Source organism: Strix uralensis, chromosome Z, assembly GCF_047716275.1.
Source record: "Strix uralensis isolate ZFMK-TIS-50842 chromosome Z, bStrUra1, whole genome shotgun sequence".
In the NCBI taxonomy this organism is placed as follows: domain Eukaryota; kingdom Metazoa; phylum Chordata; class Aves; order Strigiformes; family Strigidae; genus Strix; species Strix uralensis.
The window spans coordinates 14,740,481-14,761,020 of NC_134012.1; the positions used below are offsets into that span (position 1 = coordinate 14,740,481).

Sequence of the window (20,540 nt, forward strand, 5' to 3'; positions counted from 1 at the left end):
GAAAAATACTTTAGAGGGTGTATTAGTTGTATATGCTAGTACTGATTTTTAAAAACAAAAAAGACTTGGCACTGCAGGACTTTTTCCTGTTTTTAAGGTATGGCATTATACATGCTGGTGGCATAGGAAAGTACCTCAGTGACTGGATCCTTGAGGGGGAACCTCCATTTGATCTGATAGAATTAGATCCCAACCGCTATGGAAAGTGGACCACCACAGAATACACAGCAGCCAAAGCAAGAGAATCTTACGGTTTTAATAACATCGGTAAGAAAGTATTTGTAAAAATACATTTATGTCCTGAAAGTGGATTCTAACAAAGCCTGCCTCTAGATTTCTCTGTTTATATACACATATTCTATCTTGGTGATGATTTTAGTATGCCATGGCTTTGTTTTGTTGGGTTGTTTTTTTTTTTCCTCTAGTTGGTTACCCTAAAGAAGAAAGGTTTGCTGGGAGACCAACAGAGAGAACCAGTGGGCTGTATGATTTGCTGAAGTCAGAATGTTCAATGGGCTTCCATGCAGGATGGGAGCAACCTCATTGGTTCTACAAACCTGGAGATGTGACTGGATACAAGTAAATGAAAGATTTCTTCCTTCTTTTTTTTCCTGATAAATTGTCATAGCAAGGGCCAGCTGAGTTAAATTTAATGAGAAGCATACATTTATCATTCATTTTGGCTAAAGGAATCTATTAGGTAGATCTTTCATTCTTGTTTTTTCCATAGTTTAGAATCCATTTCATTGTGACAATGCAGGCATTTCAAAACACACATCAAGGTATCCTGTAACTCTTCTAGGTTTGGGGAATGAGGGAGCAGCCTAGCTCAAGGAAGAGATGAAAGAGCACTTTGTTCATTATTAATTTGTATTTTTATCCCTTTCTTATTATTTGATCAGCAGCACAGTATAATGTTTTAATGAAAAAGCTCATTCCTCTCTGTATATTTCTCAGGAAAGGAGAAGCACAATCCTCCTTTCCTTTTTTTTATTTTTCTCTGTGCCTGCCCACCTAGTTACCTGCTTGCATGAGGAAGCATCCAACAAATGTTTTCCACTGGGATACTGGAGTCCCAATCTAATACGAAGCTCATAAAGGAGTAGAGACGCACTTTGCCTTAAACTCAAATAAATGATTCAGCAACAAAGTATGCTGTAAATTTACACATGACAGACTACTACTTCTAACATGTGAGAGTTCAGAGTTTATTGTACAAAAGGGTTGATAAAATATCAACTCATATCTTTCTCTGCTGTTAAAGGATTTTAATAATTAAGCAATGTTAGACCAAGGAAAATATTGGGTAAGCTACCTACAATTAGGAAAGTCTATCTCTTTTGCATTATTATTCAACTGAAGAAACTGAAGACTACATTTTGCTGAAAAGAGCACAAAGTTTCCAAATTGTGTTTTATGTGTGTAAATGCTCTGTTTCAGACCCAGTTTTCGGCGCACAAATTGGTTTGACCCTGTGGGTCGTGAGTATAAACAGGTTATGGAAAAAGTCGGTGTGATTGACCTGTCACCATTTGGCAAGTTTAAAGTAAAAGGCACAGATTCTGTTAAGCTGCTGGATCATCTATTTGCAAATGTTGTTCCAAAGGTAAATGGGACAGTGGTAACTGTTTTAATGTAGGATTTAGACAAACAAGATCTGTTTCAGAAATGAAAAATGAAGGATAATATTATTGCTGTATCTTTGAGATACAAAATGCTTGGATCCTTTGGAGGAATTGCTGTGTCAGGAGATGTATTTCACTCAGTTAAGAGCACAAACAGTGGAATTTATACTAGAGCAGACCCAAGGAGAAGTACCTTTTGGCACAGATCATTGAATCATAGAATAGTTGACGTTGGAAGGGACCTCTGGAGGTCATCTTATCCAACCCCCTGTTTAAGCAGGTCACCTGGAGCTCATTGCCTAGAACTATGTCCAGATAGCTTTTGAGTATCTCCAAGGATGGAGATTCCACCAGCTCTCTGGACAACCTGTTCCTGTGCTCAGCCACCTTTATGGTAAAAAAAAGTGCTTCCTTATGTTCAGACAGAACCTCCTGTGTTTCCAATATTTTTCTAAAGAAGTCCAAGTGAATCTGACCTGGAATTCTTTTAGAGTAATAAATAGTAGAATAGCTTGGCAACTGCCTGCCTAAAACTGTGCTGTACTGGGGCAGCTTGAAGCAGCAGAGCAGTGAAAGGTGCTTTTGCCTGACCATAGCTGGATGTTGTATTCTTCTTGGATGCCCAAGGGAATGGTTTTATTGTTTGGGTTTTTTTTCAAATGTGACCTGTGCTTGTTTTCCACCCTCTCATACTGACTGTTTTCCAGCTGCCCGCCTGGAGCAGGCAAGGTTGCAAATACTCAGGATATTCAGCTTTCAGCTCATACCTGCCCTTTCTCCATAAGTGTGGCTGCTCACAGATCCTTAGAATATGATCCTGTTTTCAAAAATGACATACTGTGACAAACTACCCCAGGTTTCTTATTCTTGGTCCTCAGTTTATGGTGGTGCTTCATGAGTCCCTGTATCTTCATGCTTTGTCAACATCTCTCATGTAGTGTCTTTAACTTCAAAGATACACCTCCAGCAAGCAGATTGTTCCTTTCTGAAGTGCTCATTTCAGCACAGAATTTCATTAAGTTTTTGCTGTAGGTGATGGTTTTAGCTGCTTTAGACACCAGAGGTAAGAAGCACAGGGAAACAGTTAAGTACTCAGACTTCTTCTCAGAGGTCAGAGCCAACTGAATGGGAAGGCTGTACACAAGAATGGTATCCTATAGGTTTAGGAGAAAGAAGAATCTGATGCCATGTAGTTTTTTTTTTTTTTTTTTACTGTATTAATTTTCTGATAACAATTGTGATAGATTAAAAGTTTGTCTTCTTTCTAGTTTGGGGTAGCAGCAGGGTAACTGTGTCATCAGTGGGCATGGATAACACTTGCTGAATATATTTCTGTGGTGGAAGGAAAGCAAGATTAAACAGGAAATTATGAGAACAAAGCAAGTGCTTTCTATGGAGTTTAATCAATGTTGCTAAGGGGAAAAAGGAAGCTAGACAGCAAAGTAGAATGAAAAATTTATGAGTCCATTTAAAAATCCAGCATTCACAACAGGTGGTTATTTAAGTCATCTGATTTTTGGTACCATTCATGCTTGTCTGCATCATAAAATAATTGAAGTTACTGGAGATATACTTGTATCACAACCAGTTTGAGTGTGACTGTATCAGATCCTGAAAATTCAGCTATGTGCCTGTAATATGCCAATAACTATGTTAATGTAATATGACTTCACAAAAGAATATCTGCAATATTTTTCCTTTTTCCATTCATTCCATGTGTGGAATCTGATTCCATGTGTGAAATCGGATTCCATGTGTGAATCCATTTCCATTCCATTCAGATTCCATGTGTGGAATCTGGGCACTGACTAGGTGATTGACAAGGTTCTTATGAAAATACCTGTATGACCATGTGTATGTTTTATGGTCACAGCTAAAGAACTGCTACTTGAAATTTTGCCTCTGGAGATCATATTTCTACACAGAACCTGATTCAAATGTACAGAGGTGCAGATTGATAGTCAGCAACTTCATAAAATATAAAAGCATACATAAATCAGGGCCACAAAAGCATAAGCCAACTCAGTATTTCTTTAAAGTAAGGGTCAAAGTGAATGCTATCCTTTTTGGATCTTGAAAACCTTATATACATGACTGAAAAAGAATATTTATGTCAATAACACATACAATCTTTTATTCTGATGATCAGAGGACAAACTAAAATTGAATTTGCATTGAAAATGCATTCTGAAATCAAATGTAGCCTAAGAATGCCTTGTCTAATACAGAATTAACAAATATTTGTAAAGGTCTTAATTTATCTTATTTCAAAAATTTCAATTTTTTCTATAAAGAAAAATGTGAAGTTTCTACTGTAGAGCTTAAGCTTGGCCAGTTGTGTATCTGTCCACTCCTATTATAGCATAGCAGGACAAACATAAAAAAATCGTTTTTTTCAAGTGAAGACATATTTCCATATATAGAAATGTTTAGGAATTCTAAAATTTTATTTTTCATTCTTAATAATTGCAAATTTATTCTTTAGGTGGGTTCCACAAATATAAGCCATATGTTAACACCGAGAGGAAAAGTTTATGCTGAGCTAACAGTCTCTCAACTGTATCCTGGAGAATTTATGCTTGTAACTGGCTCAGGGTCAGAACTCCATGATCTGAGGTTAGTTTATTTTTGATACAGTAAGTACATAGTGCTGTACAGTCACATTAATATAGAATTCTTTTTACTAAGTGCCAAATTCTTCATTATTACTCAACAAACCTTTCACTAAGTTTACAAGAATTCTACTTATTTATTGATTTGGTTTCTTAGAAACTTGGTTGACTTGAATCCTGAAGTATAAGCAGTTGCGTACTGGATTATTGCTGATGTAAAAAGACGGAGAATTTACTGATAGTTATGTAATATACTTTAATGGAGGTAGTTCTTGTTTTGTTGTTGAACCTGTTTGTGTTTGACATTGTATGATGGAACACAACACAGTTGTTCCTTTCTAGTATTTTCTCTTACGCAAAAAAGAAAATTGGCTTTAAACATGGATGACCCCAGAGGCACTGACCTGGCTGATACAGGTGGGTAGTGCAGTCTTCCTGATACTCTGATAATGTCTTCTGCTTTGGGCTCTGGGGTCACAAAGTAAAACAACAGAAAGAAAGGAAATAGAAGCAGTTGCAGGATAACTTCATTAAAATGCTTTTCATAGATGAGCACTGGAAGTGACATTTCTAGTGCTATTAGTGGCTGTACATACATACTAAGGAAAAGAATTTTTCTTACTGGAGATTGCTGACAAATCAGTTATTCAAAATGAGCCAGTACATAAAAGACTGAAATTTGCTACCCCAACACGTGATGAATAATATACTGTTTCATAACAGTCCCATGGGAATCAGTAGGACTGTTGGCACATTCAGGACCCAAATGGCAGAATCTGATCTAATGCATTTGATTGTACAAAATTTCTACAGTCCTGTTTGGTACTCCGCTGTGCCTGTGATCTTTGAACACTGCTTAAGAAAGTAGTAAAATAAAATTTTAAAATACTAATTTATTTTGTAAACTTCCTGAAAGACAATACATAGCTGATGTTTTTGATTAAATCAAAACTGAACTTCCTCCCAATACTTCACATACTGTATTCAGGAGGGAATGAACCTGGTCGTACATTTCTGTTGACACAGGAATTTGTTTGAAGATTTCTTATGTTCACTGTGTTTATTGCTTACTCTTTTTGTATGTTGACTTTTTATTAACACATTCTGGATCCAAAGGCAAATCTGTGTTCAGTCCTATGAGATCACTTCTTTCTCTCATCTTGAAAATACTGTTCCACCTGTTTAAATTCTCTCATTTCCTGGCTGTATCCCAGATACCTGTGTTCCTATACTGGTATCTCACCAGAAAACACGGTTTAACACCAATGAGGGATTTGACTATTGTAGCACATACTTTTATTTGTTTTTAGAAGGTGTGGGACTGGGAGCTACTGGGAAGATGAATACTAATCAAAAATTATTCCTTTTTAAATTTTATTGAAATCAGTAATTTTTCATTAAAAATTTAACATCAATGTTGTGTTTTATGGGCAGATGGATAGAAGAGGAGGTAATGAGAGGTGCATACAAAGTTGAAATAGAAAACATGACAGATGAGATGGGAGTACTTGGTGTTGCAGGTCCGTATGCACGACAGGTCCTCCAGAAGTTGACAAATGAGGATCTGAGTGATGGTTCATTTAAGTTTCTCCAGTCTAGACATTTGAAACTTTCTGATATTGCTGTTACTGCCATTAGGATATCATACACAGGTAAGCAATAGAGAAAACAGACTGTTAAGGAAAGAAACAATGAATAAAATAATAAGTATAACTAAAATTACATTGAAAAATAAATCTCATCATGTTTTCATAAGCAATAGGTTAATTACAATTTATATATAAATGTGCGAGGAAACAGCACATTGATTTTCAAACGTGATATGGTCAGACTCTGTGCTGAGTTTTCCAAGATCTTTTTCTCTAGAATACCCTATAGTGTAAATATTTATTTTACAGAACAAAAGGCCAGGTCTGATAACCTCTGTGGTATTTGCTGCAAAACCAACGTCAAGAATTGTTTTTGGATTACCGTATATTAGTGTTTGTCAAGTGCCTTGAAAATATAATGCTGTAGTGCTGAGTGTTTTTCTCACTTTTTATTATTTCTTTTTATGTCCATCTCTACTGCAATAGACTGAATTTAGAGCATTCTGAAGTAGCTGAAGTCCTTGTAATTTTCTCTTTCTATTCTACTAAATATGAGACAATACATTCATTTTGTGCATAGATTTGCTGTTCACTTGCCAAGTCATCATCTGTTTATATTGCCCTTAAGCTTCATCTCTCATTGTGACTTTGTTACATGACCTTTCTTACTGGTTATTCTGATTATTTCCCCTCTCCCCTCCTCCCCAATTTCAGTTAACTGTTTCAATTAGAATAATAGTACCACTGCTTAAGATCTAGGGCATAAATGCTCTGGTGGTTCTTGCAGGGAATTAGACTTGCTATATGATAGCAGAATTTACCCTAAAATGTGAATTAACACTTACAGGATTGATCCCCACTTTTTACCAAGGATATGATTGTATTTTATTAGGACTGTTTCATTGTTGAGCTGATGAAACCATTAATCTTGTTTGTATAACAGGTGAATTGGGCTGGGAGCTCTATCATAGAAAAGAAGATTCTGTAGCTCTTTACGGTGCAATCATGGAAGCTGGCCAAAAAGAGGGAATTGATAACTTTGGAACATACGCTCTGAATGCGTTAAGACTGGAAAAGGGTTTCCGAGCCTGGGGGGCAGAGGTCAGGAAATATAAATTCTTTATTATTCTTTCTGTTTCTTTTTTATTTATTTAATTATGAATATACAGCTTTTAGTCAGAGTTAGCACAGATAGTATTTGTTGCAGTTTCTTAGTTTAGCATGAAAAGAAAATTCACCTTGAGCAGGAAAAAGCTGCTATAATTCTGAACAGTGTATTTTCTAAATAAAAATAACTAGTATAATCAATTGCACTGCTGGCAAAGAGACACTTATTTTGATTCACTGATGTTTTTCCCTCTTGTATATAACAAAATTATGAGGGTTTTGCTGAGCTCTAGTGTTTTGAAATCAAAGGTTTGGCTGATAGATTCTGGAAATGTTTTGTTTCTGTAATAACTGTGTCATGAGAGGCCAATTACTCCTGCTTCATAATGTATTTGGAACTTTTTAATTTCCTGTTAGCTTGCTTCTGCCGAAATTGCTCACTCACAATAAAGAGCTACTCAGGGGCCCTAGAGGATTTGGGGAAAATCGGTATAATTTCTACTTACCTGAAATTTTCCTAATTCCTTTGGAAATGAAAGAACTCAGAAAGGTGAAATGCTGGGATTTTAGGGGTCCTTTTTGTTTGTCTTATGCCAATTATTTTCATTCTTTCTTCAAATGCTGCCTAACAGATCTTTGCCCCTGTACCTAATGGGAAGGTGGTGAAGACAATTGGCTTTGTGTTTTATTTTCCTCTCTAGCTATGACATTCTTCTGTGTTGGAATTAATGTGCATACCTCAGTTATTCATTCTTCTGCAGGTTCCATTCTGCTTTGAGGAAAAATCCTGTTTCTTACTGAAATGTGTGCTTACTTTGCATATTGAAACTGAGATGAATGATTTATATATCTATACTTTACATTAGGCATAATAGTAGATATTCTGTTGAAATTGCATATTTGAAGCTTACAGTGTATTCAAATGGAAGTTGCACATATGCAACTTGGAAGACATTGACACAGGAGTAAATAGAAGGATGCACAGAACGAATAAATAACCCCCAACCCAAAAGCTACGATGGTCCATCATGTATGGATAGTGAATTTATATTTTTTAACAGATGAACTGTGACACTAATCCCTTGGAAGCCGGACTGGAATACTTTGTAAAGCTAAACAAGGTATTTCTTACTATTTTCACTGTTGTGTTATGACCAAGGTTAGTCCTTTAAGTATTTGAAAAGAAAAATATCATTATCTGTAAAATAAAATAGGTTTAGAAAGTAAACTGAGCAATTATAAGAATAATTACTTTATAAATACTGATTTGTTTAAAAAAATGTTTCATATGTTTCCATGTTTTTTGCTAACAGAATTATATGTTAGATCAGGAAGTTGCAAATACTAAATGTTGTCTACATGAAAAATAACTCTTTGTGATTTATTTTCATAGAGAAATTTGAGTTATGCGCTTTTGTAAACATATAGTATGTATATACAAACTGAACAAGCCTGTTCATACTGTGAAAATGTTTCACCTGCTCATTCTCACTAAAGAAGTTGTCTGTAGGATCATTTCTCTGGCTACCATTCTAGTACAGAAACTACTGAAAAAAACAATAGATTTTTTAGAAGAACTGCTGACTGACAACTTAGATGTAAGTCAAATATAAGTTAAATTAATATATTGGTTAAAAAATAATTAATTCATAGAATTTCTGAAGAGGTCCTCTGCTCATAACTTGTTCCTGCCTGATTTGAATTTTAGAGAATGGGACTAGTTGAATTGAAATTTGCAGTAAAAATGAAAACATGCTATTCCTTTTATCAGCATCCTGATTTTCTTATGTTAATATTTTAGCAAATCAGACTCTGTTATAGTCTAATAGATACAGAAATTGCTTGTAATTCTCTTTTCCAGTCCAAGTAAATCCCAAACCAAATGTCCAAACTCTGTCAAATTGAGGACCTTTCCATGAAACCTGGTGAAATAGTTTCCTGTGCAGCTCTGATGCCGTCTGTTGCTACCAGTTAGCCCATCAACTCAAACAGCAGTTGACTGCGTAGTGGATGTGAAGTTTCTAATGTAAAAACTCAGGTCCTAGACATTTCAAGTTAGGTGCCCTAAATGAGGGGCTATTTCTGACTTAATCTTTTGCCTCAGATTTTCATCTGTAAAATAAAGTGGCATTATTTTTACATAAGGGAGATCAAGAAGAAAAATTAATGTTTGTGAAACATTTCATCTTTACAATGATGTGATGTGATACAGGGACAAACTCTGTTCTTATTTATGTTCCCTTTATACCTGAAATGGTAGTAAATCAGATAATAAATGACTCTTGATATTTTTTGCCATGTTATGTGGAGGCACTGTGGAGCAGATTAAAAAAATCCCAAACTTTGTTATAGCTCCAAATAAACAAATCTTAAACTTTGGGTAGGCAAGAATTATGGAGGCATGTTAAACCTAAAAAGGCGCTTTATGAGGGAGTTTCACCGACCATAACAGGGACAAGCCCAGGAAGATGCTTTTCCTCTCCAACTGTTGAACCTGTCTATAGGTGTTAAAGTTCTTCAGCCTATGCAGGATTGAGGCAAGGTGCTCCCAGGGGTGTCAATGTCAGTTCCTACATGTAGTGGAGTTACAGCTGTCTCCATTGGGTAGTGTAATTTTGCCCTAATCAAAGTAAATGGCACATGCAAAAGAAATACAGACTTATAGAATAGGATTCTGTTGTATTTACTCATGAAGGACTTTCCCATCCTGAGGAGAGCATTAGCAGGATTACGGGGGAATGCAATAAAAAATAATGCTACTATTACTGTTTTTTCTTTCCACTTCCATTTGATATTTCTGTGGTTTTCTTTTTCTTTTTTTTTTAGTATAAGCAGGAAAGCAGCCATAAGCAGGGAAAGCTGTTTCTTGCCAAGATGCCCATGCAGAACATACGAAGGCACTAATGTGCACGAAGCACAGCATTCTTTATTGTTCCGCACTCTTCTCTGCATGTTTGAAATGCAGGCTTGGAACAGCTCTCTGGAGCAGATACTCACATTTCAGACAAATGGGCAGGGAATGAATCTCCAGCATAGATGCAGGATGTCACCCTAAATTATTTGCCAGTTCTGCTGATCTGATGTGAAAAAGGAAATAATCAATGTTTATTTATTAACTCAAATGAGGGCAGTTGTGACTGTATGTTGACACTGCAGAGGTACCTGAGCTAACTCAGATATTGGAAGCAGACTAAACATTGTAGCATGAAGTGCAATGTGAGATTATTTACTCTGTTTCTTGGCACTTTGGGGCTGTGAATCCCAGTTCCATGCCTCTGGTTTTGGTGTCCGTTTGGCACGGCATAGACCTCAGCATTCCTTACAGGCCACTGTGACTGAAGACAAGCAAAATACCCTGTTATCATTTGTTCCTATTGTAAAGAAAACTTTCCCCCAAAAGGGCAGTTGAGATAAAAAGTACAAGAAACAGATACCTAATATTTCTTTTTGACATCTTGGTCTTTTAGTTTCCTAACAAGCTTTATTCCTTTAAGCATGCACCCCCAGCTGGGTAAAGTGCTGATTTCTGTGTAAATTAAAACCGAAATGCACTGTTCAATTACTAGAGTGCTTCTTACTGTGCAACAAGCAGCTGAAATAGTTCACAGAATGGGCAAAAAGACTTCAACATAAGTGAACCTCCAGTGATATGTCATGGAAAATGTAACCAGTTTCTAAACAGATTAAAGTGAATGAACAACCAAATGCCAGTGAAGGTAATACAATCAAAAAGTATTTTAATTTCCATGAGAGGACATTAAAATATCTGTGCAATAAATATGAAGAGATGCAAATTCCCAATAAAATCCTGCTACTTCTCTAAGTTTACAAAGTTTAGTGTATGCATCATCTTTAGGTACATACGGACTAGTAATTTTTTTGTGATGAGCAACAGGAAAAACTCTTAAAAGCTCAAGTTGACGATTTTTTCCCCCACAGTCTATTAAATTCTAGCATGACAATAAGTAACCTCTTTCCTCAAGATTTCTGTGGCAACTTTCATTTTATCAGTAGGTGGTTTTGTCTAGGCTCAGCTTGATACTCCTTTTTTCTCTAATGTTGGTGTTAGTTGCTTCCTTGCACAGATGAGTGGGGTGGTCTGTGTTTAAACCAAAGTGGAGGGACAGTAACAGGATTAAGTTCTAAATTAGAATATACAATGTCTTCATAACTTCACAGCAAAATCTGTCTGTTTTAGAGGTGGAATTTTTTCTAACACTTGTAGTCTTTCTTTTGATTTTCAGTTACGTTTAGATAGCCTGATTTCATGAATAAGCACTCTACTACTAAATACTTCATCGAATCCTAATGGTCTTTGTGGCAGCAAATTCACAGAACATCTTTAAAGAAGAAAAAGTTGCAATTCTTTTTCTCCACATCCCAGAATACCGGTTTAGTTCTGCTGCACTCTGCACTTTCTCAGGTCTAAGTGGTCAAAAATATAGTATATCACCTCTGAATGCTTTTTATTTTTCAAAACCCTGCTTTACACTTAATGAATTTTTAAGATATTACAATAGCAAAAAGATAAGCAATCACCAGATGTTAATTTACTCCAGACCTTTGTACTATGGCAGAATCAACTACATCTGTGTTTACCTTGCCGTAGGTATAAAAATTTCATGTGTGAAATTACAAAGACCTCTCAGTCCTGAAGAATCCCACAATCTCTCTGGGCAGTCTGTTCAGGTGATTCACTGTCTTTATGTTAGAAAATGTTTTCCTGCTACACTTTAAACTTTATTAAATGATTACTGTGTTCACTTTGGACATACAAAAAAAAGTATTTCCTTATTTCAGAAGCTGATTGCATCTTCAAAACCTGCTAGCATGTGTCTTTTTGGTCTTCTGAAGTGGTGGATTAGTTTTAGCTAATTCAGTATTCTTAAAACAGCCTATTTTTTCCCTGAGCGTAATGGACCAGAAGTCCCGATAAAACTTGATATTAGGGTGAAAAACCTCCATTCAATTTGAGTAGCTCACAGAAATGAACTCTGTCAGAAGGGTTTTCCGTGTGAATCCAGTAGTGCCAACAGTCATCAAGAGCGTACAGCTACAAAAACCCGAGGTTAACTATTTGTAGGTTTGTGACTTGTTTTGCTGTATCCAAGACTGCCATCTCCTGGCCACTCCCTCTGAAGCAACAGCTCACTGCGTTTTGGGAAGAGAGTGCGGTAGATGATGGAAACCCTTTGGGACTGCTCTAGGGCGCCCTTCCAGGCCGGGATCTGAGCGCTTAGCTAAGAGTGCTTGTTTGCGCTAGGAGGAAATACCGTTATCAGAGGCAATGTTTCCTTGTTGCAGCCCTGTTTATTTACTGGGGCACTTTCTATGTTCTCCATTCCAAGCCTCTTTCCAGATTTTACAATACTCAGAATCTCTCACTTTTTCTTAGGTCTACTCTACCAGCCCATACTTATCCTTTGTTTCCTGCTCCTTTCCCTGTCTGCTTATGGATAGTTGTATTTCTTCTCCGCCAACCCTACTCAGTGACTGCCTCATTTTCGATGTCAAAAAAAGCCTCTTAGTCTACAACTCCTACCTCTTTTTCTCACTGTGGCATTTGGTGGCATTTACTATTGCATCTGTTAGACATATGAGCATTTAATTACTTCATTATTCATTATGAATAGAAGTTGTGTCATGCCCAGCAGCTTCACACAGGTGGGTGAATGACAAGATACAGTCCCTAAGTATTGACCTAACCTCCAGCATAACTATACCTTAGTTATTATCTCACGAGAAACTAGTTCTAAGGCTGCGTCTCCACCCTTTTATTCCTTGGAAGCAGGTTTAAACTTATAGTTCATGCCCTCCTCTTTCCAGTCATTTGTTTCCCTCCTGGCCACCCTGCCTGAAATGCCCCTCAGTCCAACTCATCGTGTTACCATGGTCTAAGGTGATGTGTCCTGTTTTATTGAAGCACAAAACAATAAATCTTTTTTGGGAAAATGATTTTTTTTATCATTTCACAAATGCAGTTTGGAGAAAGAACACCAAAAAAGTTTGAACTGACCCAACTGCAGAGAACATGCCCTCAGAAAAGGGAGCACTAGCAGAATTATCAGACCTGCCATGATCATCTGGTGCTCTGGCCACAAACACCACCCAGCACTAGGTGAAGAGAGAGGGTGGAGAAAGTGGCAGAAGAGATGTACATGCTGACTCTGGGTCTTTACAGCATTGCAGCGTATGTAGTCATTTGTATCATCATCCATGTAAAATGGTACTGTTCTGATCTGGTAGCACCCTATGCTTTCAGAAACATGGAGGCAAGGAGTGAGTAGGGGCAACCAGAAAAACAACCGCTTGTAGCCATTTGCTTATGTTTTCCACTTCTTAATTATTTGCTGGGTTTTTTATTATTTTTTTTCCCCCCTTAAACAGTCACTGATTTTAAAATAGGAGCTGTGTTTGCAGGACCATAGTAAATGATTAATTTTAATCTTCTCACTTCTAAAATCCAGTATAGGGTGTATAGGGCAGGCTTAGTGGGTGGAATGCCTGGCACTTGCTGTTCAGGTCTGCTGGGAGCAGTGCTCCAACTTGATGCTGGACAGGCTGACCTTCAAGAGTTTCTGTAACTCCCCCTTATTGCCGTTGTCCACCCTTCCTTCACTTCTGCAGCTTGCATCCCTCCTGTTCTGAGAGGAATGACTACAGTAGTGATTGCTGATCCCACTCCATAACCTGGTATAAGGTTGCATATTGTGTCAGCTCTACTCCACACAAGAAAGGGAGGAAGGAGAAGAAAGAGCACAGGCTTTACTGAAGAAGGGATAAAGAACTTGGGGGAAAGCAGAGGGATCTGAAAAAGGATGGAGTGATGGAAAAGTACTAGGTATTTGAGAGTGGGGAAGGGTACCTTTTTCCCCTCTTTCTTTCAATCCCTATTTATTATGCCTACAAGATACTTATTCAGTGTACTTTCCCACCTAAATCCTGTCCCCATTCAAATTAAAATTTAGGAGTGAAGCCATATTCTATGGTTACTTCATTTGATGACCAGAGGGTCATAAACCAGAGGATTTATTCTATAAATTTATACGGAGTACGAAACACATTGGAAAGAATCTGCAGTGATTTTGTTATCTGTATAAAATGCACACCTACATCATTGCCAGTGTGTTTGTTAGGTCATGTGAAGCAATAAGCACCCACTAAGCTAGGAATTTTGAGCCAAAATTCAATAATTCATCAGTTGTTTGTATCATATTAATTCCTTAAAGCTGGCTGTTTGCATACGATAAGGGCTTAGGTAGATTGAATGAAAGATGCAGTGATGCAGTGCCATACATACTGACTGGCCACATCTCCCTTAGAAAACCATTTTGTGCAGTGTAAACTGTAGCTTGGGCTTGCTACAGGGAAAGAAACTTGTCAAATATTTGCTACCTGCAGAGGAAAATGGTCTTCAGTTATTACCCTGGTGAGGGGGATATCATTTGGAGTGTTACCCTGAAATTATTCAAGAGCATCCAACTAAGAATAATTAAATTTCAAATACTGCACTGATGCTGTCCCCATCATGTTGTAACATGATGGTTATAGCAGATCACAGCAGCTGTTGGTGCTGCCTTACTCAGTTGGGTGGCTTTGTGCACATAATTGGCTGTATGCCCACAGTCACAAGTAACATTTCAAATAAATTACAACGTTTCATTATTAAGAGATTTGCATATCTTTGCTGCCAGTTGTGGAATGGATATGACATTTTTCTTCCTAGATACCTAGATTTTATTCTGCTAAACTGCATAATCTAAAAAAAACCCAAAAATTGAAAGTTTTATAGATAATTTGTATTCCCCTGCTTCCCTTAAGCCACAAAAGTTTTTTACAGAGGATTAGAGTTACGATCTGTATGCCATTAAAAGCCAAGCACACTTGAAACACAGTAAGTTAAACTTTTCAGGGTACATCACTGTGCCTAGAAAATCACCTCATTGACTACTGTCTCCTGAACTCTTTGGGGAAAAAAAAAAAAGGTGTTTTTATCTTGTGCTAGCAAACACATGGTAACTTACACAAGGTAAAAGCCTAATGAGAAGGGCAAGGCAAATACATATGTCCAATATGTTAACAGAGAAGATAATCAATAGGCTCCCTTTAGCTATATGCTGTTTAAAAAACTTAACTGATTTGACTTTGTGTTGTGATTTTCCATCATAATCTGTGTGTTAGGTAGCACCAGTTAAAAGTTATCTTTTTTAAGATAAAACTCATCTTTTTTTTTTTTATCTGGTGAACTGCAGTCAAAGAATATGAAGCTAAGCAGTAGATACTGTCTTTATCTAAGAAGTATTCTTATTTTATCTGAAAACATTACATTTGCCAAAGCTTAATGCTTTGGGAGCTCATGTCAAGGTAATGGAAAGTCTGTATTTTAGGCTTAGCTTATTAGGACTGTCCTTGCTCTATGCAGTAAAAGTTTTACATTGTTATTGCATGTCAAGTGATTATTTTTTTTTAAACTAGGACAATAAGAGCAGCTTTAAATTTCATATAAGTTTGAGATTGGAATTATTTAGGGTTTTCCTTTGTTTCTGTTCTTTTTCTTCTGTGTTTTTTTTTTTTTAATATTAATTTATTGAATTATACTGTGCTGAATGGGATTTTCTTCTTGCGTTATATTTAGTGTGACAAGCTAAAACAAGTAGAAGCAATACGCAAACTGATTATTTTTCTCCTAGGAACAGGAAGTAGTTGTTATAGCCAGACAGAGCTTGAATTAATCAGTTTCCAAAATGCTGTTTTGATTGGAATGAACAAACTCATGCACACACACTCATAAATCAAAAATGAATAATGGTGGAAATATGTTAGTGTACAATTGACATGGGTACCCAAAAACTGTAAAACAAAAAGCCTTAACCAGTCAGATTCATATGATTAGAATTTCTTTAGAAGTTGTTTTAAAAGTTTAAAAAATGCATATATACACATATTTTTTACAGTTGTACATTATATATATACATATATTTTCACATTTTCATCCATGTTTATGTACGGTTCATATGTATGTATGTGTTTATGTATGTACATATACATACATACACACATATTATTGCAGATAGAGTGTGTGTGTGTGTGTGTATATATATATATTTATATATTTGTGTATATTCTGGAGAGCTTGAATTTTAGGTTACCTCTTGGTTATTTTTCCAAGCCATGATTCTAAAAAGACAAGAATATTTTTAACCTTCAAGGAGCATAAAATAACAAAGAACAAACCCATTACATTAAATCCCCCAAATCCATCTCCAGTTATCTTAGGAACTGTGTAGAGGTTTATTCCAGGTGGCCAAAAGCCTGACCCAGTTAAAATTAATTGGGTAGGAATTTAATTTTGTATCTGTAACCAACACGCAAAAAATGATCCAGAGATACACAGATTCTAAAGTCTGCTAGCTGCTTGCTCTAATGGTTTCCATATCTGAAAGGTAATTAAGAAATGGAAGTCAAAATTGTTTTTGCTGTCAACCTCAAGGTTCTAGTATATTTACAGGAGTTAACTGTGATCTATACAGTTAATCTGGAAGTGACCCATTACAGGAGTACACATCTGTTACCAGGCCATACTCAAGGCTCTGATTAAGACTGCTGTATTAACTTTTGTAGAAATTGTTTTTCCACTTCTAAATGAGAAATTCATAGAAGTAAAAATTAACCAGAAATCTTGAATTGAAAACCCCCACAACAACCTAAAGGCTTTCATCTCTCTCTACGTTTATGCACTTGCAAGTATCTGAATATACCAGGAGAAAGGAGCCATGCTATTAGTTTAGCAGTAGCTACATCAGTGCTGTGTGATAAAACATTCTCAAAGTCTCCAGTTACAATTCTTCTGCAAAACTTGATAGTGACTCAACTGAGGAAAAGGGCATGGAAGAAGAATGCTGTCGGAAGCTGGTTCTGAGAGTCCTCTCTGTTACCAATATTTTTTTACTAAGAGACCTAAAGATGGGTATTTACAGACATTCATACTGCTGTTTTAGATGCCTTAGTGTATCACTAACATCCACACTGGGTTGGCAAATATGACACAGGACTGAACGGAGACCGAACCTCTTCCAGAGCAGCAGCTGGAGCCCAGTCAGAAGGCCTTAGGACATACAACATTGTATTTGAATACTTGTGCTTAGTTCTACAGTTACATTCCTTGTGACTAAATATCAGCTGTTACAGTAGCATGTGTAGGAAAGAGTTGATTCAGTGCTAAGCCTGCCTGTAGAATATTTACTTCCTTGGTATTTCTGTCTCTCATGCAAATATTTTAGTCTGTGTGTCATGCTATGGTATACAGTCATAATTGCGATTCTAATTGTAGATACTTCCTTTCATAAGTGTTCCTGCATAGTAGAAGTGTAATTCTATGAAAAGCAAGAGGGAAGTACCAGTAGCTGTTTATTGTCTGAGATCTTTGCTTTATATTTTCCAGCAGCATCTGGGCAGTTATATTCTGAAATGAATCCACACAGTCTTTTTGTCTTCGATCTGAGCTATATTTCACGCTGTCTTTCCCCAAAGGGCACCATCTGTGATCCTTATATGCAATATCTTCTTTATCCTCAGTTGGTCCACCTTGATTTTCAGACTAACTAGTCCTTAACTGGTTCATAAGCTGTTTTCCACAACTGCTTACAGAGTCTAATCTTTCAAAGGTCAAAAACTCCTCATGGCTTTAATAATTTCTTTTGAGCCTACACATATATGAACCTGAACAAGAACTACAGAAAGAAGAACACATGAACTAACTGCATAATAATCTATTCCAAGTACAATATGTGCTGCTTGTAATTCTGACAGTGCAATAGTTCTCTGCAGAAATTAAAGAACATTACCAGAAATAGTATTTTTGATGTCTTCAACAACATTTCCCTCCTTTTCTCTTAAACATCAAATTAATATAATTCCTGCTTCAGACCTAAGATCAACTGCCTTAAAATAGTTTTCACTAATATTTACTGCACAGTTATTAGAATTAATTATATCCAGCTTGATTACTATTTTATCCTCTGTCTGAACTGTCAGCATCTCTGAAAGGGTCTTTGTCTTGGTTCTTGTGGCATTCTGTTCAGGATCACAAAGTTTGTAACAACTCTTTTTTCTATGGCTTCTTTTTCCAATCTATTCTGTACCCAGCCAACTAAGTAAGGAAGTTGTCTGAGTTACATTTAAGACTTAGGAGATAACAGTATGAGACAAGTCAGGTTCACCACTACTGGTAGGCAAAATAAGCTCATATCTGTGAACCTGGCCGTGGAATCAGGCTAGCTCAGTGGAATCAGCTCAATGTTATCATTCAATAAATACTGTCCTATATACCTTGGAAGATACAGAGGTTTAGTGATGGCTCCTCCCGTACTTGTCACACATTTATGCAGTCTGCTTCCAGAAATATGAGAACCTGTTCATACCTTTCCAGGCAAGCTGGAAAAGGGAACTCCAAATTATAGTATTATTCTTTAACTACAATGCTGCATTATCCCATAAAATGGTAGATACGGGAAAAAACATACATCCCTTAAAACAAGAATATGGAATGAACTACCAGCTCTGCAGCCTGGCAGAGACAGCGAAGTGGAAGAGTAACAAGTTACTGTCATGGTTGATGATAGCATCAAAAAGGATGTGTGTCCACAGAGGGACACCCAGACTTTAGGATCTGGCTATTGGAATTCAAGTTTTTTAATAGAAACTGAAATGATATACAGTCTTCTGGCACAAAGCCTTAACTAGGCAGGCAGTCTTGTAACACACTTTTCATACATATGTATTTTTACTACATTTGGAATTACAGATATTACAGGACTGAGATCTAGAAAAACAATATACTGAATGAAGTTACTAAGATATAACGTACCAAATATAAAAATACCAAGATAGAAGATATAATATCTGTCAAAGATTTTTTTTCATCTGTATTTCATACAGAATATTTAAGTGATAGGAAAACAAATTAAGGTAAATTTAAATGCTTATATCTCTAAACTTTTTGCAGAACCCAAATAACCACATGTCATCATTATCTTCTATTATTTCAGCCAGCAGACTTTACTGGAAAGCAAGCACTGAAGCAGATTAAAGAAAAGGGTCTCAAACGACAACTGGTGTATCTCACCCTGGAAACAGATAATGTAGATCCAGAGGGAAATGAAAGTGTGTGGCATAATGGCAAGGTGAGAACTATAGATCATGTTACAAGAAACTAATGTTAATTCTCCGTGAACAGAATCTAACTTTCTGTTTCAGTGTGAATGCATTATTTTTGTTTTACTGGCACAGAACAATTTGAAGCTATGATAAACACTGTCTAGTCTTCAAGCAGGAAGCAAAGACTAACTAATTACCTACAGAGAAAACGTGAAATACCATCAAGTCACAGAGGCTGGAGTTGGAACAGACTAAAGCATTGTCATCCATTCTCTTCTTCTGCAAATTCACCATTGTCCTAACAACACTTTTGCTATTCACTTAAAAGAAACAAAACAACAGCAAAGTTTGGGCCTCCACACTTCAGCACAGATTATGTGTTGAAACACACACTAGCAGTTAAATTATTGTATATAATGAACATATGCATGTGTACAGTGTATGTTTCAGTGAAAACTTAATTGAACACAATAGGAATAGATTGTTTTCTCAAGGAGCAAAAACTTCCCAGTTTAAGGTGATGTCACCCACAGTAGTGAATATTATGAACTGCATGAAACGTACTTGATGTCTGAAGTGTATAAACCAAAACTAGTATATGAGATGTGTAGTTGTTTCGGTTGTTGTTGTTGGTTTTTTCGAAGAAAACCTCACTGCATCTTGAAAATAAAGATAAATGTTTGTGTTTTTTTTCAGGTTATTGGCAACACCACGTCTGGAAGTTTCAGTTACAGTGCTCAGCAGAGTCTGGCTTTTGCCTATGTTCCCATAGAACTCAGCAAAGTTGGACAGAAATTGGAAGTTGAACTTTTAGGAAAAAATTATCCAGCAACCATTATACAAGAGCCACTGGTGCTGACTGAACCAACAAGAATGCGCCTTCAGAAAAAGGGTGAAAGTCCCAAAATATAAACACAGATGAGGATACAGCAAATTGTGCAGTAGGAAATAGTTCCGTTAATATGCATGAAATTAAGAGAATCAGACTACTCAGATTTGCTAATTACTAAACACAGGATCCTCACTGCCATACATAGTGAGAAATTCGAAGGTGTTACCCTCTTGCTTCCTTGTATGGACTGTTCGCGTTAGAGACCTGAGCAGAGTTCATGAACCAGTATGTGTTCCCCTTCTCAGTAGCACTTGTGAGCAGAAAGTGGCAGAGAATTTGTACATTCTTGATTCAGCTTGCTCCCATATTGACTGGCAGATCTGAATTAATGCAGAGGAGAAATTTGGTCTTGGTATTGGCCAATAGCAAATTCTTCCTTCTTCACAGTTCCTCCTTTGCCTGCCCGCAAGGTAAAGTAACTTATCCTGGCTCCTTCCAACATGACTTTGCAAACTTGTCGTTAAAATGGTATCACTAGTTCTGCACAAAAATGCTTCCTAATGAATTGAAATACATTCCAGCAATGATTAAAAATAATAAAGGAAACATTAAAGGCAAA

At 36.6% G+C, this 20,540-nt stretch overlaps 1 protein-coding gene across 1 annotated transcript in view; it reads left to right on the top strand.

The window, feature by feature from the left end:
• Positions 1–20,540, top strand: part of DMGDH (dimethylglycine dehydrogenase) — a 44,202-nt gene extending 23,662 nt beyond the window's left edge. Inside the window, exons 8-16 of the mRNA XM_074855418.1 lie at positions 98–267; positions 426–579; positions 1,441–1,606; positions 4,111–4,241; positions 5,672–5,889; positions 6,770–6,927; positions 7,995–8,054; positions 18,981–19,115; positions 19,786–20,540. Of these exons, the coding sequence (XP_074711519.1) occupies positions 98–267; positions 426–579; positions 1,441–1,606; positions 4,111–4,241; positions 5,672–5,889; positions 6,770–6,927; positions 7,995–8,054; positions 18,981–19,115; positions 19,786–20,001 (1,408 nt within the window). The 3' untranslated portion in view covers positions 20,002–20,540. The remainder of the gene's footprint in view (positions 1–97; positions 268–425; positions 580–1,440; positions 1,607–4,110; positions 4,242–5,671; positions 5,890–6,769; positions 6,928–7,994; positions 8,055–18,980; positions 19,116–19,785) is intronic.